At 55.6% G+C, this 22,823-nt stretch overlaps 1 protein-coding gene across 1 annotated transcript; it reads left to right on the top strand.

Annotated features, from left to right (window-relative positions):
- Positions 1-1,549: 1,549 nt before the first annotated feature.
- On the top strand, positions 1,550-22,418 carry LOC130541645 (uncharacterized). Its single transcript, XM_063605611.1, has one exon. The coding sequence runs from the start codon at positions 20,455-20,457 to the stop codon at positions 21,118-21,120; it is 666 nt and encodes a 221-aa protein (XP_063461681.1). The 5' UTR covers positions 1,550-20,454; the 3' UTR covers positions 21,121-22,418.
- Positions 22,419-22,823: the final 405 nt, after the last annotated feature.

Raw genomic sequence — 22,823 nt, 5'->3', positions numbered from 1 at the left:
CTGCTGAGGAAGGTATTTGGATCCTTGGGGCCGCTCCCAGAGTCTTTGCACCTGTCCAGGGGTGGATCTGGCCTGGGGGGCCACCATGGTTCCAGGGGCCCAGTCCCAGGCCCCTTCCTGGAATTCCCTTTCCCAACCCCTGCTCCTGCACGTCCAGCTTTCTTTTCAAAGTCTCGCCGGCCAAAGTGGGGAGGGGGGACTTGCCTGCTTTGTGCCTGGGGCCCTAGCATCAAAATGGCCAGTCGCCTGTCCCTCTGCGGGCTGTTTTGGCCTCTCAAGGTCACAGACCGTGTCTTTAAGTCTCACTATATATTTTTTGTGATTATAAAAGCAATCAATTTTACCATAGAAATGTCAGGAAATAAGGCTGGGGGTGGTGGCTCATGCCTGTAATCCCCAAGATTTGGGAGGCTGAGGAGGGTCACTTGAGGCCAGGAGTTCAAGATCAGCCTGGGCAACAGAGTGAGACCCCATCTGTACAAAAAATACAAAAATTGGCCAAGCATGGTGGTGCATGCCTGTCGTCCCAGCTACTTTGGAGGCTGAGGCAGGATCACTTGAGCCCAGTAGTTGGAGGCTGTGGTGAGCTATGATGGCGCCCTGCACTCCAGCCTGAACGAGAGTGAGACCCTGTCTATAAAAGAAAAAAGGCAGTGCCTGCGTCTACCCCCTGCCTCTCTTCGGTCCATTTTTCTCCCTTTGTCTTAGGAGTCTGAGGCTCTGGCCCACCCCTCCCCACCTTCAGTGTGTTCCCTTCCACGGGGTGAGGTACAAAGAGGGAGGGCTGGGGTCAGGGCTGGGCACAGGGCGGGATGAGGTGGGTGAGGGTACCTGTGAGCTTCTTGCCAGGTCTCCTGCCCCACCCACAACTCCCCCAGCTGCTGAGGAGCCCCCGGCAGAGCTGGGGTTGAAGAGGCAGCTTGTCCCCCACCTTCAGGAATGGCAACCTGCAGCAACTGGAACAAGGCCCCACCGTAAAGCTCTGTGTGTCCCAGGTAAGGCTGAGAGAGAGAAAAAAGACCCTGACAGCTTTTTTCTGTTTCCTGGCAGGGATGGGGTTCTAAGCTCTCTTTGTCTAGCTGGGGAAGTGGCTTGTAGACCAGGTCAAGGGACAGAAAGCACTAATTCATCCATCCATTAGCCTATCTGTCTGTCTGTTTATCTATCTATCTATCTATCCATCTATCCATCCGTTCACCCATCAACCCACTCTTCCGTTCACCTACCCACCCACCCACCCATCTGTCCATCCATCTACCCACCCATCCACCTATCCATTCACTCATCTATCCACTTCTCCATCCATCCATCCATCTATCCATCCACACACTCATCCATCCATCCATCCATCCACTCACCCATCTACTCATTCACCCACCCATCCACCTACCCACCCACCCACCCATCCACCCATCTACTCATCCATCCAAACACCCAATGTGGTAGCGTGTGCCTGTGGTCCCAGCTACTCAGGAGGCTGAGGTGGGAGAATCGCTTGAGCCCGGGAGTTTGAGGCTGCAGTGAGCTATGATTGTGCCACTGGACTCCAGCCTCAGTGACAGAGCAAGAGCCTGTCCCTTAAAAACTAAAAGAAAGTGGCAGTTTTGGAGAGCAAATGCAGCCAGGCCAGTGGCTGGAGGGGCCCCAAGTGGTACTAGAGCAGGTGGCTGTGGGATTGGGTGTTCTGTGTGGGCCTCCCTTGGCCATTCCTGGTCAGCAGTGGTTCGTGAGTTCTGGGCCACCAACCCTCCCTGTATCCTCTTTAGCAAAGTGGAGGGGCCTACAGGGTCACCAGCCCCCTGGGATATGCTGAGGGGGCAACTCTAGGCCAGGAACCCCTCATTGGGTGGGCACGCAGGGCAGGTGCCCTGGAGACCTGTCCCCCAGAATAGCCGCCTGGTATGCCCCTTCCTGGCCAGGCCCCGTTGGGTAAAGGGGGGCATGGCGGAGAAGGTGGGAGGGAATCAGGAAGGACCCCACCTCGGAGCACCAAGTCCTGTCCACCCGGCCCCACCACACTTCGATCTCAGAGCCCCCAGGGGTGGGGAAGGAACCCATTTTCAGGATCCATTTCCTCCCTGTCAATTACAGGGAAATCAGAAGAGAGAGACAATGCCAGAAAAAAATAAAACAAAACAAAACAAAACAGAAAAACCTCCACAAACCATTAAAACATCCCCTCTCCCCGGCACTCCACCCTGGCCTCAGCATTGTTTTCCAAAGATTTCTTGGGTGAGAAGAATGAAATTCAGTTCAAAGAAATGTTTACGGAAAACAGTGTCCAGTGTCCAGTGCTGGCGGGGCAGTGGGGTCCTCTCCTGGGAGGAGCCTCGGCCTGTCGGGGGGACGGCTCTGAGAGTCACCTCCTGTGTCCCCCATGGGGTTGGGCACTGCAGGGAGCACTGCAGGTCGAGGGAGCAACGCTCAAGGTCAGTGCCCAGCAAGCTGAGGTAGGAGGCTCCAGGTATCCGAGAGCAGCCAGACCTCCTAGGGAGATGGGCAGGTGGCCACAGCCTGGGTTGCTTCTAATGACAGGAGTTTGCTCTTGCACAGTGCTGGAGGCCAGCAGTCCGAACTCAAGGTGTGGGCAGGGCTGGCTCCTTCTGGAGGCCATCGGGGAGGCTCCGTTCCAGCCCTCCCTGCAGCTTCCCGAGGCTCCAGAAATCCTCGGTGTTCCCAGGCCTGTAGCTGCATCGCTCCCATCTGTCTCCGTCGTCACGTGGCCTTCTCTGTGCCTGTGTCCCCTCCTTTTCTTTTCTTTTTTCTTTTTGAGATGGAGTTTCTCTCTGTCACCTAGGCTGGAGTGCAATGGAATGATCTCAGCTCACTGCAACCTCCACCTCCCAGGTTCAAGTGATTCTTCTGCCTCAGCCTCCTGAGTAGCTGGGACTACAGGCGCCCGCCACCACGCCTGGCTAATTTTTTGTGTTTTTAGCAGAGACGGGGTTTCACCGTGTTAGCCAGGATGGTCTCGATCTCCTGAACTCATGATCCGCCCGCCTTGGCCTCCCAAAGCGGTGGGATTACAGGTGTGAGCCAGCCCGCCCGGCCCCCCTCCTTTTCTTGGAAGGACACGGGTCACTGGATTTAGGGCCCATCCTAAGCCCAGGATGATCTCCTCTTGAGATACTTAACCAATGACACCTGCAAAGATCCTGTTTCCAAATAAGGTCACATTCTGAGGTCACAGGTGGACAGGAAGTTTTGGGGGAACATCATCCAACCCCCTGCAATGGGAAAATTGACATGCAACTATTTTTTTTGTTGTTGTTGTTGTTGTTTTGAGAAGGAGTCTCCCTCTGTTGCTCTGTCGCCCAGGCTGGAGTGCAATGGCACAATCTCGGCTCACTGAAGCCTCCACCTCCCGGGTTCAAGAGATTCTCCTGCCTCAGCCTCCCGAGTAGCTGGGACTAAAGGTGTCTGCCATCACGCCTGGGTAATTTTTGTTTTTGTTTTTTGAGATGGAACCTCGCTCTGTCACCCAGGGTGGAGTGCAATGGTGTGATCTTGGCTCACTGCAGCCGCTGCCTCCCGAGTTTAAGCGATTCTTCTGCCTCAGCCTCCCAAGTAGCTGGGATTATAGGCGTCCACCACCATGCCCAGCTAATTTTTTTACTTTTAGTAGAGATGGGGTTTCACCATGTTGGCCAGGCTGGTCTTGAGCTACTGACCACAAATGATCTGCCTGCCTCGGCCTTCTATAGTGCTGGGATTACCAGCATGAGCCACCGTGCCTAGCCAAATTTTTGTATTTTTAATAGAGACAGGGTTTCACCATGTTGGCCAAGCTGTCTCAAACTCCTGACCTCAAGTGATGCACCTGCCTCAGCCTCCCGAAGTGCTGGAATTACAGGCGTGAGCCACTGTGCCCAGCATTTTTTTTTTTTTGAGACTGAGTCTTGCTCTGTCGCCCAGCCTGGAGTGCAGTGGCGCGATCTCGGCTCATTGCAAGGTCTGCCTCCTGGGTTCACGCCATTCTCCTGCCTCAGCCTCCCGAGTAGCGGGACTATAGGTGCCCGCCACCACGCCCAGCTAATTTTTTTGTATTTTTAGTAGAGATGGGGTTTCACCATGTTAGCCAGGATGGTCTCGATCTCCTGACCTTGTGATCTGCCTGCCTCGGCCTCCCAAAGTGCTGGGATTACAGGCGTGAGCTACCGTGCCTGGCCTTTTTTTTTTTTTTAAAGACAGGGTCTCACTGTGTCTCCCAGGCTGGAGTACAGTGGCACAATCAAGGCTCACTGCAGCCTTGAACTCCCAGGCTCAAGAGATCCTCCTGCCTGAGCCTCCTCAGTAGCTGGGATTGCAGGTGCATGCCACCACACCCAGCTAGTTTTTAAATTTTTTGTAGAGAAGGGGTCTTGCTATGTTGCCCAGGCTGGTCTCCAACTCCTGAGCTCCAGTGCTCCTCCCACCTCATCCTCCAGAGTAGCTGGGACTACAGGTGTGCATCACCACACCTGGCTAATTTTTCAATATTATGTAGAAATGGGGTCTCGCCGTGTTGCCTAGGCTGGTCTTGAACTCCTGGCTTCAAGTGATCCTCCTGTCTTGGCCTCCCAAAGTGCTGGGGTTACAGGTGTGAGTCACTGTGCCTGGCCCACCTACTGTGTTCATTCCCTAGTGCCGCGGTTACAAATGCCCACACGCTGGGTGGCTTCAGCAGCAGAAACCTATTGTCTTACAGCTCTGGAGGCCAGAAGTCTCAGATCAAGGTGCAGGCAGGGTTGGCTCCTTCTCTAGTCTCTCACGGAGAATCCTTTCCAGGCCTCTCTCCAGCCTCTGGTGGCTGTGGGCCACGCTTGGCGCTCCTGGGCCCGTCGCTGCCTCTCTGCAGTCTCTGTCCTGGCCGTCAGGCACTCGTTACGTGGGAGTGCGCTCTGTGTCTCTTAAGGACGGGAGTCATTGGATTTAGGGCTCACTCTAATCAGGCACGCTTATCTCGAGAGCCTTACCTTAATTCCATCTGCAGAGTCCGTTATTCCCAGTGAGAGCCTATCTGAGGTTCCAGTGGACATGTCTTTTCGGGGGACACCCTCCAACCCCCTACCGTGCTTATCTGTGGGTGGCTGGGTGACCCACCGTCCCAGGGATGAGAGGGTGCCTGGATGGAAGGTGTTCAGTGAGAAAACTGGGGCATTCCCGGGCACGCCGGGTCGGTCGGTCCCAGGGGCATTGAGTAGGGACTGGGATGTGGGTTTTGTAGCCTCGGTGGTAGGCAACACTTCCGGATGGAAGGGGGGGCTCTGGGTGGGAGGAGGGGGACCTGCTGCCCACCGAGGGCCCCTCAAGGACACAGGCTCTGAGCTCAGGTCTGCCTTGGGCAACTCCCTTTTACTTCTAGAGCTGAAAGCCCCACCCATAGAAGGGGCAGCTGGTGTGGGTGCTGGGGGCTCCGAGATGAGGGTAGGGAGCTCCTGGTATAGGGTGGGCACACGTCACCCCTGTGGGCCCTGAGGGAGATGCCTGGGGGGTTTTTGGAAGCCTCCCGGTGAGGGCTAAAAATGGTCCCAATTAAAATGGGAAGCTGGCAGAGCCTGGGGCCAGAAGCTCACGTCTTCCTTGGCAAGTTTGATTCTTTTAAATCCCCAGAAGGGATTAGGTCTCCAGGGACAGCCTGGTTCCAGGATGATGGCAACCAAATTAAACCGCACAAGGTGCCCTCTCCAGGTGGACGGATCGCTGCAGGGGTGAAGCCTCTCTGGCCTCCACACCCATGTGGCCCACCCAGGAGTGAAGGTCGAAGGTGCCCTCTCGGGGCATCCTGGGGGGCAGAGGCAGTGGTGCAGCATGACTTGAGGGGGGGTGGTGAGGAGGGGTGTCAGCTCCAGAACGTGTCCCTGGAACAGATGTAGCTCAGGTACCAGGCTATGGTTGTCAGTGATACTTTGCATGGGATGCAGTTGGACTGCAGGGCCGTGGGGACATCACTGTGGCCGCGGAGCAAAGTACCCACGCAGATCCCCAAAGATCCCCCTCCCTTTTATTTTTCATTTAAAAAATGATGGTAAAATAGGCCGGGTGCAGTGGCTCAAGCCTGTAATCCAGCACTTTGGGAGGCTGAAGCTGGCAGATCTTGAGCCCAGGAGTTTGAGACCAGTTTGGTCAACATGGTGAAAATCCATCTCTACTAAAAATACAAAAATTAGCTCGGTGTGATAGCAGGTGTCTGTAGTCCCAGCTGCTTGGGAGGCTTGGGCCGGAGGATTGTTTGAGGCCAGGAGTATCGAGACCTTGTCTCTATAAAAAGATCAAAAATTAGCTGGGCGTGGCGGTGCATGCCTGTAGTCCCATCTACTCAGGAGGATGAGACAGGAGGATCGCTTGAGCCCGGGAGGTTGAGGCTGCAGTGAGCTATGATTGCACCACTATACTCCAGCCTGGGTGACAGAGGGAGACCCTGTCTCTAAAAACAGTAATAATAAAAAGGAAGAAAAGAAAGAAAAAAAAGGAAGCAAGCCTTTAGCATCAGCCGAGTCATGGTGGCTGCTGTTTTCCAAGCCAGACCCTGTGCTGAACATGTTTTCCTGTCTTCCCAAATTTCCCTGGCAGGCTGGGAGGTGCTCTGTCTGTGGGGAGGAAATGGGGTTCAGAGGAGCTGGGGGTCCACTCTGGGTCACACTGCAAGCTGGGGGCTGAGCTGGGATGGGAAACCCTTAGGCAGATGTTGGCCCCAGGCCACTTGCAGGCAGTCGCCTATGACAGCTGCTGCCTGACAGATCACACAGCAGGGCACAGCTGCCCAGGGCTGCAGCAGGGACTGGGGACCCAGAGCCCGTGGGAGAGGGTCTTACCTGCCCAACCCAGGGAGGGCTTCTCTGGGGAGGTGTCCCTCATGCTGGGCCTTTCGGGATGACAAGAGAAGTCAGGGTGGGCGACGGAAAGGGTTTTCCAGGAAGAGGGAATGGCAGGAAGGGAGTTCCAGGAGGCCGGGACGTGGGATGTGCCGGGGACCAGTGCTGCCCAAGCTTTGGCTGTGGGGGCAGGGAGGGGGGTGGCAGAGGAAGGAGAGGCTGGGCTGGGGTAGGGAGACCTGGTGGAGGGTCGGCCAGCCTTGGCAGCAACCCTGGGGGAAAGAGGGGCCGCTATGGAGCTGTGGGGACCACCACCCACTCTGGGAGGGTCTGGAAGATAGGGCAGGTGTGTACGAGGAAGGCCTCTGAGACCCTCTTAGCCCCATTTCCAGCAGCCAGGCCTTGGTTTTCTGTTCCCAACAGTGAGGGCTCACCACTGCTGAGGGCTGTGCCTTTTTTTTTTCGTAATTGGTGTAAAATTCCCATGACATAAAATTCACAGGCTGGTGAGGTGGCTCAGGCCTGTCATCCAAGCACTTTGGGAGGCCAAGGAGGGAAAATCGCTTGAGCCCAGGAGTTTTGAGACCAGCTTGAGTAACATGGCAAAACCCTGTCTCTATTAAAAAAAATACACAAAATTAGCCAGGCATGGTGGCGCATGCCTGTAGTCCCAGCTACGCGGGAGGCTGAGGTGGGAGGATCTCTTGAGCCCAGGAGTTTGAGGTTGCAGTGAGCCAAGATCACACCACTACCGCACTCCAGCCTGGGTGACAGAGCAAGACCTCAAAAAATAAAATTCCCCATTTCAAAGCGAACAAATCAGTGGCAGGTAGCACATTCACAGTGCTGTGCACGCACCACCTCTATCTAGTTCTAAGACGTTTCCATTGCCCCCAAAGGAACCCCGTATCTGTTAAACACTCACTCCCACAGGCCCCTGGCAACCCCCAGTCAGCTTCTGTTATTTGCCTATTCTGGACATTTCATATAAATGGGATCATTTTATAGGTGACCTTTTGTGTCCGGCTGGAATGTTTTCGAGGCACACCCATGGCATAGCACAGATCAGGACTTTGCTCCTTTTTAAGGCTGAATCATATTCCCAAGTATGAAAATACCACAACTGGGCCGGGCGTGGTGGCTCACACCTGTAATCCCAGCACTTTGAGAGGCCAAGGCAGGTGGATCACCTGAGGTCAGGAGTTTGAGACCAGCTTGGCCAACATGGTGAAATCCCGTCTCTACTAAAAATACAAAAATTAGCTGGGTGTGGTGGTGCACACCTGTAATCCCAGCTACTTGGGAGGCTGAGGCAGGAGAATTGCTTGAACCCGGGAGGTGGAGGTTGCAGTGAGCCGAGATCGAGCCACGACACTCCGGCTTGGGTGACAGAGAGACTCCATCTCAAAAAAAAAAATTAATAAACCACAACTGGTCCATCCCTCTGTTGCTGGACGTTGGGCTGCCCCATGTGCCACTATTGAGCAGTTCTTATTGCCAGGACGTTCTTTTGTCGTAGAGGGCAGCCCAGCCTCCCTCCGACACCTCCCTATCTGTTCCTGTGACTGGGGTGGTGTCTAGGGTTTTGAGAGGTGAATGGGGTTCTCTCCCGATCAGATCTTAGCCTTTAAGCCCAATGCCACTTCTGCCACCATGTTGGGGTGCACCTACTGGGCATAGCACCCACTGTGTGCCAGTCAGGGGTGGAACCCATGCAGGGTGAGGATGGCAGTGCCCGCATAGGTGGGTGAGCGGGGCTTCTCGTGAAGCAAGCATGACGGTGCCACCTTCTCAGGACCATGCACCCACAGCCCACACTCCTTTCTGGTTTGAGGCTAAGTCCAGGGCCATGGGTGGGGCGCGCTGCTGGACGCCTGTCACGTCCTCACTCTGGCCCTTCAGGTGCTGTTGACTCCTTGGGCCCCTCTGTTCCCCACCCCCGAGCCATCATCCCCTGCACCTGTGGGAATTCCAGGGCCCCAGCCCTGCCCTTGAGCCCTAGGGCCCCGATGGCTCTGATGACCGTGGGGTCATAAGTGGGTCAGTGAAGGCCTGCCCGTTCCCAGCTCTGCGCCAGCCCAGCTCACCCAGCACCCAGGTCCTACCCCAAAGGGGTCTCAGTCTGGGGGGAGGAAGACAGCTGAGGAAGTGGACCCCAGGAGCCCCAGGAGGGGCTGAGGGGCTGGAGACAGTGAAGACTTTCCAAGCAGGGGAAGCCATGTTCCCAGCACGGGGGTCAGACAGGCAAACACCTGCTGGATCCATGGCGGGGAGGGGGGGCAGGGGGGCCTCAGGCTCAGGGAGGGCAGTTCCCGGCAGAACCCGCCTGGCCCAGCTAGACTTCCCGGCGGCCAGGTGGGGGTGGGGCGGGGGGGCTCTCTGCAACCTGGGGTGTGGGTACAGGGCCCAGGGCACTATCAGAGGGATGAGAGCGGAACCAGCAGTGCCCACCCCAGTTCCTGCTTATTGTTGCCCCTTGTACCAGACATGCCTTGTCCTCCCAAGACACTAAGGGCTGGGGCTCTGGGGGTCAGAGGTGGGCACATCCCATTCCTGGCCTCTCACCCTCTTACTCTGCCAGATGGAGTTGTTTTTTGTGTGTGTGGGTTTTTTTTTTTTTTTTTTCCCTAGAGACAAGGTCTCAAGAGGCCAGGCATGATGGCTCATGCCTGTAATCCCAGCACTTTGGGAGGCTGAGGTGGGAGGATTGCTTGAAGCCTGGAGTTTGAGACGAACATAGTGAGACCCCCATCTCTACAAAAAAAATTAAAAAAAAAATTAGCTGGGCGTGGTCATGGGTGCCTGCAGTCCCAGATACTTGAGAGACTGAGGCGGGAGGATGGCTTGAGCCTGGGAAGTTGAGGCTGCAGAGAGCTGTGATTGCACCACTGCAATCATAGCTTTTATTTTTATTTTTTGGGATAGGGTCTTGCTCTGTCACCCAGGCTGGAGTATAGTAGTGCAAACATAGCTCACTTTGGTAGAGACAGGGTTTTGCCATGTTGGCCAGGCTGGTCTCGAACTCCTGTCCTTAAGTGATCCGCCCGCCTCGGCCTCCCAAAGTGCTGGGATTCCAGGTGTGAGCCACTGGCCCTGGCCTTTATTTTTAAAAAAGAAGAAAAACAACAGAGGAATGCTAAGGATGACTGGCACCACGAGAAGCCGGGAAGAGACAAGGAGAGAGTCCACCCAGAGACTTGGAAGGCCACGGCCCTGCCAACACGCTGATCTCAGAATTCTGACTTCCAGGAGACAGTAAATTTCTGATTTTTTTTCTTTTTTTTGAGATAGGGTCTTCCTGTCACCCAGGCTGGAGTACAGTAGCGTGATCACAGCTCACTGCAGCCTTGACCTCCTGGGCTCAAGACATCCTCCTGCCTCAGCCTCCTGAGTAGCTGGGACTGCAGTTGTAAGCCACCGTGTCCAGCCAGTTTCTGTTGTTTGAAGCCCCCAGTGAGTGCAGGTTTGTTACGGCAGCCACGGGACACTAATACAGATCTGGAGGGGGACCTGGGCAGAGGTGGGCGACAGCTCTGGAGCCTGAGGCTACCTCCTCTGGCTTCTCAGGGGAGCAGGTGAGCATGCATGTGTGTGCGTGCATGTATGTATGTGCCCGAGTGTGGGTTTCTGATGTGCTTGGGGAAGGTTCAGGTTCCCAGAAGAGGCTTAAATACCAACATCAAAGCAGGAGCTAGACCGGCAGAGCTGCATTGCAGACAAAACAAAGGACTGGCGGCTGCTATTTTAAACCAGGGCCCCTGGCCAGCCCTGTCCTGGCCTCTTCACCCTGTGTCTGAGGCGGTGTGGGGCTGGGCGGGTATTTAGTGTGGCAGGAGTCAGCATGGCACGGAGGTGGGCAACTTGCCCACAAATCCCCCTGGCTCCTGCTAAAGCCCTGTGGGGGCTTTCTGTCCCAGGAGCAGCGGCCACTGAGGCCCATGAGAGACCCTTCCAGAGGGCTGTCAGCCTTGTCACTGGCTTTTTCTCACGATGTTGGCAGGGCTGGAGCACGTCAGACTGGCATGGATTCTCCCAGTCAGGCGTAGGTGAAAGGTGCTCTGGCCTGGTTCGGCCCCTCCACCCCTTTAAGCATCATCCCACACTGGACTCAGTGGCCCCACTAGTGACTCGTACTGTGCTTCAAATTGCTACAAAATGTAGCAGTTTAGAACCATCCCCTTATTTTGCTCACAATTTTGCAGGTCAGAAAGTCAGGATGGGCTCAGCTGGGTGGTTTTCTCCTGGGGGTTACTCATGCAGTGAAAGCCAGCACCGCCGGATGCTACAGTTATCTGTGGTGGAAATGCTACATAAGTGAGGGACTACACATCTCTTCCCAAGTCTCAGTTCAGTGACATCACGTTGGTAGCTTGAAGCTGGGAGAATTTACACCACAGACATTCGCAGAGGCTACACATCAGGTTCTCTCCTTATCCCCCACCCCCACCTCAGGCTGAAGCCACCTGAGAACTTGTTAAACATTGATCAGTGTCTCATTGCTGTGGTCCCCACATGGGCAGGTCTGGAAAATGTGTGAAACCGGGTTCTGCACCTGTTGGAGTTTTTTTTGTTTTTTGACAGTCTCACTCTGTGGCCCAGGCTGGAGTGCAGTGGCATGATCTTGGCTCACTGCACTGCAACCTCCAACTCCTGGGTTCAAGCAATTCCCCTGTCTCAACCTCCCAAGTAGCTGGGACTACAGGCACATGCCACCAGGCCTAGCTAATTTTTGTATTTTTAGTAGAGACAGAGTTTCACCATGTTGGTCAAGCTGGTCTCGAATTCCTGACCTCAGGTGATCCACCTGCCTCAGCCTCCCAAAGTGCTGGGATTACAGGCGTGAGCCACCACGCCCGGCCTGCACCTGTTGGAGTTTTATGAAGCATAGCCTCAGATATCCTTTTCTGCCAAACCCTGTGTTTTAGCTATTTTTTTTTATTTTTTAGAGAGTCTCACTTTGTTGCCCAGGCCAGAGTATAGTGGTGCAATCATAGCTTGCTGCAGCCTCCAATGCTTGGGCTCAAGTGGTCCTCCTGCCTTAGCCTCCCAAGTAGCTGGACTACAGGTGTGAGCTGCCACACCCAGCTGATTCTTTTTGTTTGTTTTTGTGGAGACAAGGTCTTGCTATGTTGTCCTGGCTGGTCTCAAACTTCTAGCCTCAAGCTATCCTCCTACCTTGGCCTCAAAGAATGCTGGGTTTACAGGTGTGAACCACTGTGCCCAGCTGACCACACCTTTTTCTTTTTCTTTTTTTTTTAAAGATAATGTCTTGCTCTGTCACCTAGGCTGGAGTGCAGTGGCATGATCATGGCTCACTGCAGCCTCGAACTCTGGGCACAAGAGAGCCTCCTGAGTAGCTGGGACTACAGGAGTGCACCACCATACCTGGCTAATTTTTTTTTTGTATAGATGGGATCTTGCTATGTTGCCCAGGCTGATCTCAAATTCCTGGGCTGAAAGGATCCCTCTGCCTTGGCCTGGCAAAGCGCTGGGATTACAGGCATGAACCACTGTGCCCAGATGACCCCATCTTTCAATAGGAGGAACTTTTTAGGGCTGTGTTCTCATGCCACCCCAACCCAGGGGGCCAGATTAGCTGAGGACGTATCCTCTAAGCCCTTCTGTGTCCCTTCTGTTTTCAGTTTCTCTTCTCTATGAGTATCTCTGTCTCCTTTCCTTGGAGGTGACAGAGGGCACCCATGTGCCCAGGCTCACCCAGGCAGTGGGTGACACCAGTGGGTGACAATGTGGATGGCCCGCCATGCCAGACACTCACTCCAATGCCCATTTTACAGATGAGAAGACTGAGTACTGAGTGGCCAGGTAGACTGAGCAGGATCGCAGAGGGAGGATTTGTTCCTGGGCCAATCCCCTTGTTTCCCATCCATGTTCCCTATCCTTGGCAACTTGGGGGACAAAGACCTATTCAGGCCCCACCACCTCCAGCCAGACCCATCTTCCAGAGCAGCTGAGCCTCGGTGGCTTGGGGCTGGGTCACAGCTCCTGACTGATGGTGAACTGGCCTGACAGGTAATTTGTACCTTGCATAGGAAGATGCGGTCATTGCCAGAAGAGAACCGAAACCGGCCATGAATAATTCCTACGCTTTCAACAAAAACACCAATACAATGAAAGTTAAATAAATACGCTCAAGCCACCCAGGCGTGAAGGGTAAAAGACATAGCGAAAATCATCTGAGCCAGCTCCTGTGAGCAGAGGCACTGGGGTCCTGGTCCTTGTGGAGGCTGGCTGGGCTCCAGCTCATGGGGAGCAGGTTGGCTGGCCTCTGCGGACTGAGAGGGACCACAGCTCTCTTCCCTGCCCCAGGTCTGGCATGTGACCTGCGAGACAGAGAGCCCCGCTGGGAGGCTTCCAGGCCTTGGCCTAGGCTGTTCTTTAAGGCTGGAATGCCCTCTGTGCCTTCTCTGCCTAGCAAACGCCTATTCATCCTTGAAAACCCTACCGAGATGACATCACTTCATTCATTCATTGAATGGACATTCACTGAGGTCTGATGGGCCAGGCATGGGGGAGAGAGTGATAGAATAAAGTGAGGGACACGCCTGTCATCACTGCACTTTTGAAGGCCAAGGCAGGAAGATCGCTTGAGGCCAGGAGTTTGAGACCAGCCTGGGCAACATAGTAAGACCCTGTCTCTCCAAAAAATAAAAAATTAGCTGGCTGTAGTGGCACACGCCTGTAGTCCCAGCTACCCAGGAGGCTGAGGTGGGAGGATCGCTTGAGCCCAGGAGATTGGGGCTGCAGTGAGCTATGATTGTACCACTGCACCCCAGCCTGGGTGACAAGTGAGACCCTGTCTCAAAAAGTAAAATAAAACAATAAAATGAAGAGCCTCTGATATAGGCTGAATTATGTCCCTCGCAAATTCATATGTTGAAGTCCTAACCCCTAATTCCTCTGAGTGTGACTGTATTTGGAAATACGGTCTTTAAAAGAGACGATTAAATTAAAATGAAGTTATTAGGTTGGGCCCTAATCCAATATGCCTGATGTCCTTATAAGAAGAGGAGATTAGGACACAGACACGCACAGAGGGACGACCATGTGAGGACGTAGGGAGAAGACGGCGTCTACAAGCTAAGGAGAGAGGCCTCAGGAGGAACCAGCCCTTCCCACTCCTTGATCTCGAACTCCAGTCTCCAGAACTGTAAGGCAATTAAGTTTCAGTTGTGTAAACCACCCAGTTTTTATTCTGGGGACCCTGGGAAGCTCACACAGCCTCACAGGCTTGTAGAGGTGACAAGCATGTTGGGAATATCAGAATATTATTCAGCCCCGAAGAGGAAGGAAATTCTGCCACCCGCTGTGATATGGACAAACCCTGAGGACATTATGCTGAGTGAATAAGCCAGACTAAAGGACAGATATTGTATGATTCCACTCATACGGGGTTTCTAGGGTTATTAAATTCATAGAGACAGAAAGTACAATAGCCAGGGGCTGGGAGAGGGGAATCGGGAGTGTTTAAAGGGGACAGGGTTTCAGTTTGGGAAGACAGAAAACAGCTCTGGAGATGGATGGTGGTGATGGCTGCATAACAAGGCGAATGTGCTTGAACCACTGACCTGTGCACTTAAAAAGGGTTAAGACGGTGGCCGGGTGCGGTGGCGCACACCTGGAATCCCAGCACTTTGGGAGGCCGAGGTGGGTGGATCACCTGAGGTCAGGAGTTTGAGACCAGCCTGGCCAACATAGCGAAATCCCATCTCTACTGAAAATACAAAAAATTAGCCGGGCGTGGTGGCGGGTGCCTGTAATCCCAACTACTTGGGAGGCTGAGGCAGGAGAATCACTTGAACCTGGGAGGCAGAGGTTGCAGTGAGCCGAGATTTCGCCACCGAAGACTCCATCTAAAAAAAAAGGGGGCGGGGGCCGAGCACGGTGGCTCACACCTGTAATCCCAGCACTTTGGGAGGCCGAGGCGGGCGGATCATGAGGTCAGGAGATCGAGACCATCCTGGCTAACACGGTGAAACCCTGTCTCTACTAAAAATACAAAAAAATTAGCCGGGCATGGTGGCGGGCGCCTGTAGTCCCAGCTACTCGGGAGGCTGAGGCAGGAGAATGGCGTGAACCTGGGATGTGGAGCTCGCAGTGAGCCGAGATAGTGCCACTGCACTCCAGCCTGGGCGACAAGAGTGAGACTCTGTCTCAAAAAAAAAAAAAAAAAAAGGATCGGGAGGACAATTAAGATGGGTAAATGTGATGTGTATTTTACCACAATTTTAAAAGAAGTGCCAAAGTTAGCAACTCAGGAGATGTGGCTTTGCAAGTGTGGCCAACATTGTCTAAACTCACCAATACCTGTTTTTTCTCCGCTTCCCGGGCACAGCAAGACTCTCCTCTCCAGCACCCCTCAGCTAAGTGTGATCGTGTGGGCTGTGAGCACCAGGGACATGGGAGTCTGTGCATGCCCCGTGGTGACCTCACATGGAGGTGGACAACTCGTGAACTCTAACTGGCTCAGGCTGGCCAGACACCACAAGGAGGTCAGCAGCCTGGGAGCAGCGCCCGGGCTGTGTTGACAATGTGAAGAGGAGAATACGTTTTTCTGTGTTGCATCAAGCCATTGAGATGTAGGGGATGTTTGTCACTGCAGCATAACCTGGCCTATTCTGACTGATACACCAGCTTCCCAGGAACAACAGCAGATCTGGCACCCTGGAGATAGCTGGCTGGAACTGCCAGGAGCTACAAGAGTCAATGGTTCCCACTTGACCCTTGTAGGCTCTTAGATTTGGGATGGTGTCTGAGTCTCTTTAAGCTGCTACAGTGAGGTGTCACTAACTGGTGGTTTAAACAACAGAAATTTATTCTCTTACCATTCTAGAGGCTTGAAGTCCAAGATCAAGCCTCTAGTCCAAGGTGGCAGGTGTTGGCAGGGCTTGAGGTGTCTGTCCCAGGCCTCTCTGGTGTGTCCACCCCCCTCTACATCTTTCTACTTTGTCTTCCCTCCATAGTTTGATTCCAAACACCTCCTTTTATTGGTGATAGGATCTTGCTCTATTGCCCAGGCTGAAGTGCTGTGGCATGATCACAGCTCACTGCAGCCTCGACCTCCTGGGCTCAAGCCATCTTCCCACCTCAGCCTCCTAAGTTGCTGGGACTACAGGCATGTGCCACCATGCCTGGCTAATTGAAAAAAAAAATCTGTAGAGGCAGGGTCTTACCCAGGCTGGTCTCGAACTCCTGGGCTTAAGCAATCCTCCTGCCTCAGCCTCCCAAAATGCCGGGATTACAGGCATGGGCCACTGCACCCAGCCCAAATGTCTTCTTTTTATAAGGACATCATAAGGAATTAGGGCCCACCGGACTCCAGTGTGACCTGATCTTAATTACATCTGCAATGACCGTCACTCCAAATAAGGTCACATTTCAAGGTATTGGGGGTTAGGAATCAAATACATGAATTTGGGGGGGACTTTCTTCAATCTACAACAGAGGAGGATCTGCGGGAATGGGGCCAGGTGAGGAAGGCAGGGGCAGGTGGGGGACAACCGGACCCCTCCAGCAGATGGAACCAAGTGAACAGGTCTTTCTGGCAGGAGCGGCTCTAGAAGATTCTTGTTTTGTTTTTTTGGAATGGAGTCTTGCTCTGTTGCCCAGGCTGTAGTGCAATGGCATGATCTCGCCTCACTGCAGCCTCCACCTCTCGAGTTCAAGCAATTCTCCTGCCTCAGCCTCCTGAGTAGCTGGGACTACAGGCACCCGCCACCAAGCCCGGCTAATTCTTGTATTTTTAGTAGAGACGTGGGTTTCACCATGTTGGCCAGGCTGGTCTCAAACTCCCGACCTCAGGTGATCCGCCCGCCTCGGCCTCCCAAAATGCTGGGATTACAGGTGTGAGCCACTGCGCCTGGCTTAGAAGGTTCTTTAGAGTCTCCATGGCCATAGAAGCTGGTGTGTGAGCGCCTGTGTGTGTGTGCCTGTATGTGTGTGTGCCTCTGTGTGTGTGTGTGTGTGTGTGTGTGTATGATAGGATTCCTACCTCGTGCTCCTCTCTGGGGTGAAGGCAGACCAATACATGAAGAGAGAGTGGAGGGCAGCCGGGAGGGGCCTGTCAGGCTTGATCTTTGTGGGTTTGTTTTTGACTTGACGCTGGCTCTAGAAATGGATTGACATTGGGGTGGGTGTGGGATGGAGGCTGATAGGAGAGGGAAGCTTTCAAAGCTGTAGCCATGGGAAATGTTTTTATTTTCTGCTTGAAAGAAAATGCCAAAGAAGGATAAAAAGGAAAAAAAGGCGGGGGGAGGTGACTCTGTGTGTGTGTGTGTGTGTGTGTGTGTGTGTGTGTGTGTCTGTGTGTCTGTGTGAGAGAGAGAGAGAGAGAGAGAAAACCGGGATGCCTTTTTGTATGACAGACTCCTAGATTGGGAAACGAAGCTCTGCTGGGCGTGGTGGCTCACACCTGTGAGTGGCTCCCAGCACTCTGAGAGGCCGAGGAGGGAGGACTGCTTGAAGCCAGGAGTTCAAGACCAGCCTGCACATCACGAGACCCGCCCTCCCCACCAAGCTCTATAAAACATTAAAAAATAAATAAAAAGCTAGCCTGGCGTGGTGGCATGCATCTGCAGTCCCAGCTACTTGGGAGGCTGAGGCGGAAGGATTTTTTGAGCCCGAGAGGCTGAGGCTGCAGCGAGCTGCGGTTGTGCCGCTGCACTCCAGCCTGGGCGACAGAACGAGTCCCTGTCTCAAAAAGAAAAAAAGAAGAGACCCCAAGGGAGGCCAAGCTTGGTGGTTTGGGCCTGTAATCCCAGCACTTTGGGAGGCTGAGGTGGGAGGATTGCTTGAGGCCAGGAGTTCAAGACCAGCCTGGGTAACATAGTGAGACCCCCGTCTCTCCAAAAAAAAAAAAAAAAAAAAAAAAAAAAAAAAAAAAAAAAAAAGATGATCCCAAGGGAGAGGGGATATGGATTCTCCAGGTTTGTCCTGAACCTGAGTCTGCGCTAGGTTCTGTGGAATCACACAGGAGCTCCTGCTTTCCAGCCACGGCTCTCCTGATCTCCAAAGTGACCCCTGGGTTACCTTGACCTCAGCACCCCACCCTGCCCCAGGCCAAACCAGGCTCTCCTACTAGTCCTGTGACCTTCACTGCCCCCCTCCTTCCTCATGCCAGGTCAGGAAAGGAGACAGCCCTTATCGAGTGGCAGGGAGGACTGATGGTTATAACGCACAGTACAAGGGTGGCAGGTTGTGTCCTGTGTCATGGGAGTGGCCTTTGCCTCTACCTTCTCTAAGTGAGTCTCAGCCAGGCTGGGGGCTCCCAGAGGCACAGGGCCTCCACAGTGGGGTCCCCAGCAAGCTGCCTGGTTTAGTTCAGGGTGCCTGCTACTTCCTGGCTGCGTGGGCTTGTCACATCTCCTTTCTGCATCTCAACTTTCTCATCTGTTAAATGGGTATGCCGGTACCCAAACCATAGGGTCGTCAAAGCCTGCCTGAAGCAGGGCTCAGAGCACACCATAAGGAGTTCAGATGGGAAAAGAGCAAACTGGGAAGGCTCTGCCTGGGAAGGGGGTGGGACAGCCTGGATTTGGGACGCGTGGCGTGTGCTGGGGAGGTGGGGCTAGGAGAGGTGGGGCGTGCAGAGGTGCCTCTGAGGGACAGGCTGGGCGTGGAATTTGCTGCAGAACTCGGCGTGCACAGGCCTGCCCCGGAGGGGTTCAGAGGCCTAAACAAAGCTGGGAGCCGGCAGGGAGGGGGTGGGGGAAGGAACCTCTAAGAGAAGGGACAGTCCTCTCCCGGGGCACCCACTCCCCACCTAGGTGCAGCGCCTCTCCCCAAACACACGTGCTGCCAAGCCCTTCATCAGTCACCCTGGCACTGACATCCATAAATCCCATTAGTCACACCGACACAAACACATCCAGTCCCAGGCAGACAAAGACTCGGGGCCCCAAAGCGGCCGTGTCTGTCCCCAGTGGTGCTTTCCCCATGCCTAGACCTGTGCCGACACCGCCGGCGCTCCAGCAATCGCTGAACCGACAGCAAGCAGCCCTCCTCGCAATCACAAACGCCTCCTGACCCGCGCACTGCAGGCCCCCGGATAACCACAGTCGCCCCTTTCCCCCATTCCAAGCCTCTCCCATCTCCTCTGGGTACACACGTACTGCTGTAATCACCCACGAATTCCCTTGGCCATTCCCTCTTCCGCGTCTCTCTGGAGGGGGTAGGGCTGACACTGCGCCCTCCTCCCCAAAGCCTGTGCTCGGACGGGTCAGGCAGAAAAACCATCCCCCAAGGTCACCAGAGCTCTTCAGCAGGCGCCCCCGGGAGCTGATTTATTGGCGGTTTATTTGGAGAAACGCTATCGCTCTTAGATTCTGGAGGGGGGAAAAACACGCTCGCGGTGGACTTTAACCTTGGGCTGAAACCACAGCGCTTTGTTTTCGGAGGTGCTTCCTGGGGCGCCGCGGCAGGGCTGGGGCCTAGCGGGGGAAGCTGGGCCGGAATGTGGCCCAGCAGCCTCTCCACTCCCAGGCTGCGCTTCTGCCTGCCCGGGCAAGCGCTCAAATTCCTCTGGGCCCGGCCGGAAGCCCTCGGTCCCTCCAAAAGTGCTTCTAGAAATTTTAGGAAGGAGCCGAAGCTCCTTGGGTGAGGGCGTCCTTGGAGCGAGGTTTCCAAACCCTCCCATCCCAAGCCCCCGGCATGTGCCACCCGCCGTTTGCAGTCGTGTCACTGGCATGGTGAGGTTTTCGGGAGGCACCCATGAAGGGCTGAATGCTCCGGTTTCCGTGCACCTTAAGTCTGGAGCAAAACCCCGCTGGAGGTGGTTGGCTCCAATCGCGCCCATGGTTTGCTTGGCTGATGTAAGACACCAGCGCGAAGGCCTGTTCCCGCCCCTCTGGCAGAGATAAACTAAGCGTTATTATTGCAAATGCACCCTCTCTGGATCTGCTCCCCACGACTATTCGTGTGTCAAAACCGCCGCTTCCACCAGGCAGCCACAAGGGCGAGACCCATTCCCGCTTTCCCCATTGCTGAGCCAAAGCTCGCAGCCAAGGAGGGCTCCAAGCCGGGACCCCGGTTGGAGAAAATCCTGGGGCATCCAGCGGCACGGAGGGTGGGAACCAGATGAGCCTCCGCCTCTGCGCACGGTGCCCACAGTCACACCCCCCGTTGGTCCACCTGTGCCAAAAAAAAAAAAAAAAAAAAAAAAAAAAGGCCCTTCATGCGCCCGCAGAGGGCTCTGAGGAGGCACGAGATGAAGGCAGGGTCCGCGGAGAGGTGGCAAGCTGAATTCTGAGAAGCCGCTCTGACCCTGACCCTGGCGTCGCCCCTCCGTGGTGCAGGTGGCACCGGAGTTGGGCTCGAGCGGAGAGCCGCATGCCCATCCCAGTCTCACCGAGCCTTCCTAGGAGGAAATGCCAGGCCCGGGCGCCCCTACCCCAAGGCGGTGATCCTGTGAAGCTCGGGCCACCTCAGGGTCCAGCGCCCTCAGAGATGGATGGTGTTGACACCGAGGAACGAGGCCGTTCCCTCTCTTTGGTGAACGGAGAAGCTCCTGGCGTGGTTCCCTGCGCAGTCTCCGGGTCCCCAGGCCGTGATGGGGTGAGCAGGGTGCGCGGCGTGGCCCGGGACACGAGACCGGCCCGGAGCACCCCGGCGTGAGCAGCGGGAAGGAGGGCCCGCCCGGAGATTTATGGCCGCAGCCGGCCCCCTGCGCACTGAGGGCGTCTTGGTCCTTTCCCAGCCAAACAGTGGAGTGGAGGACCCGACCCCGGCTGGAGGAAGAGGCCAGGGCCGGAGGCGGGGCCGAGAGGAGCTAGAATCCATCGGGGCTGGGCCTGGCGCATCAGTCCGAATTCTGCCCGCCTTGCGCCCTGGTCTCGGTGGGGTGTGGGGCGCTGGCGCCGCGTCCCTGGTCTTTCAGGCAGGTCCGGGCAGCTCCTGGCTGGGTTGGCCCGACCTAGACTTGGCGCTGTATCGCGGCTGGGCCTGTCGCAGCGAGGGGACGGCGAACGTGGCTTTCCCGGGCACAGCCTCTCCGGGTTTTAGCCGCGCCCGCCAGACACGGGACCTGCGGAAACCGGCGCTTAAGACACCCAGCCACACGGCCTCTCAGCTGGCAGCAAAAGCTGGCAATCCCTCAGGGGGGTGCCCTTCAGTGAGATGCCAGCGGAGAGTGGGGGCTTTGGTCCCCACCTGGAAAGGCGGTTGGCGCGACGGGTGGAGTGGCTCGGGTGGCCGCGCCAAGGAAAGGATCCTGGCTTTTTCTTTCCCCGCTGGGGGAGGGATAAGGGGAGAACGTGTCCAAGCGGCCAGCAATACCAGAATTTGGGAAGAACCGGGTTCAACGCCGAATTGAGAGAGACCGTCTGATCGCGGGAGCTGCACCAGCCCGGTGTAGGGGGCCGAGCCTGCGCCAACAAAAGCGCGACAGGGGTGACGGCCGGGCTCAAGGTTGGCCTGTCCTTTGGTTTTAAAACAAAGACGGAGAATTTTGTCAGTCGGGAGGCGTCCAGGGAGCGGAGGCCGGAGCCAGCGGCCTAGGAACACAGGAAAGGCCTCGGCTCCGGTGGCCCAGGCTGGCCGCGGAGAAGCACGCTGGGCCGGGCCTCGGCTAGCCAGGGCAGATTCTCCCGCAGCTGCGGCTTGGGGCTACAAGGAAGACCCCCCCAACCCCCAGCCGATTTTCTACCCAGTCAAACACACACACACACACACACACAGACACGCGCGCGCGCGCGCGCACACACACACACACACGCACTTTCACTCAATTGCGTCCACAGTTTTTGGCCACCTATCCCGCTGGGTAAACAAAAGTATGAGGGGGTGGGGAGGGGATGGAATGGGGGTGGGGCGCGGAAGATGGCGGCTGGACCTGGTGGTCTATGGCCTGTGCCCTATGGCCACAGCGCCCAGGCCTGGTTTTTACATTTCAATGTGGCCAGCCATACTGGGGAGGGCGTTTCCCTGGACCCTGAAGCCTAGTTAGGGATGTCCTAGAGGCTCCCCTTTACGAATGGGGGCACCCGGGCTGCAGCCACTACTACTTCGCTTGGGATCGGTCCTCCGCCCCAAGATGGCTCCCAGTCGCTGTTTACTCAGCGACTGCAGGGACACCAGGGCGCGGGGCCGGGGAGCGGGCGAAGATCACGGAGCGTACAGACTGGCCCGGGCAGGTGGCCTCTCCGCGTGGCCCGCCCGCGCCCCCAAGCACGCGGCAGCCCTGGAAAACCGCGTGGGCAGGATGCGTCCTGGCCGCCCCGCCTGGTGGCCAGGAACTGGGAGCCACCACCACCACCGCGTCCCCAGGCCCTGCTCCCCGGCCGGACTCCGGTGGCTGCAGGGCCGCGCAAATATGGAGTGGGTGCCAGGGGCAGGTAGGGAAGGGCCGGTGCAAGGGGGCTGGGCGCACAAAGCCCAGGCGGGGAGGGGACCTTCTCTGCCCCGAACCGCGGCCCTAATGAAATACCGGCTGGGTTCGTCACACCGCCGAGGCGCACACTTGAAAAATGCAAACGCCATTGGCAAATCCAGGGCAAACAGGCAGAATTTTTATTAGCAACTAAATGATTTATGGCACACGTACCCCGCCGTCACAATTACGGCGTCTCGGAGCATCCAGGGGGTGAAAACATTAAACATTTATAAAAATAAGCCTTTGTTTTTTCTACTCCGCAAAGCTTTTGTTTTCCCCACCCCAAATCTCTCAGGATATACATATTTTTTCCTTGAGCTATATTAAAATAAAGAAAAACATTCCCCAAATCCAGGGCGGGGTAATGCGGTGGGGAATTAGGATCTGGGCTTGGAATATTGGTGGGTAAAGAGGGTGGAGAGGAAGCGATGGGGCCTCGGGCGTGGGAGGGCTTAACTAGGAACACACAAGACCTCTGCGTAAGGCTCAAGGGCGCTCTGCGCCCCCACACACGGCCCCCTTCCCCCGCCTGGGCTTCCAGCAGCCCCGCGCAGCTCGACTGCGTTTATTCGATTCCTGCAGTCCCCTCCTCCCCTAAGGCACACAGACACAATACCTCCTTTCTCTAACCCCCCTCTCCTCTC

The sequence above is a fragment of the Pan paniscus genome, chromosome 6 (assembly GCF_029289425.2).
Source record: "Pan paniscus chromosome 6, NHGRI_mPanPan1-v2.0_pri, whole genome shotgun sequence".
NCBI lineage: Eukaryota > Metazoa > Chordata > Mammalia > Primates > Hominidae > Pan > Pan paniscus.
This window is presented reverse-complemented; position numbering and strand designations above follow the sequence as displayed.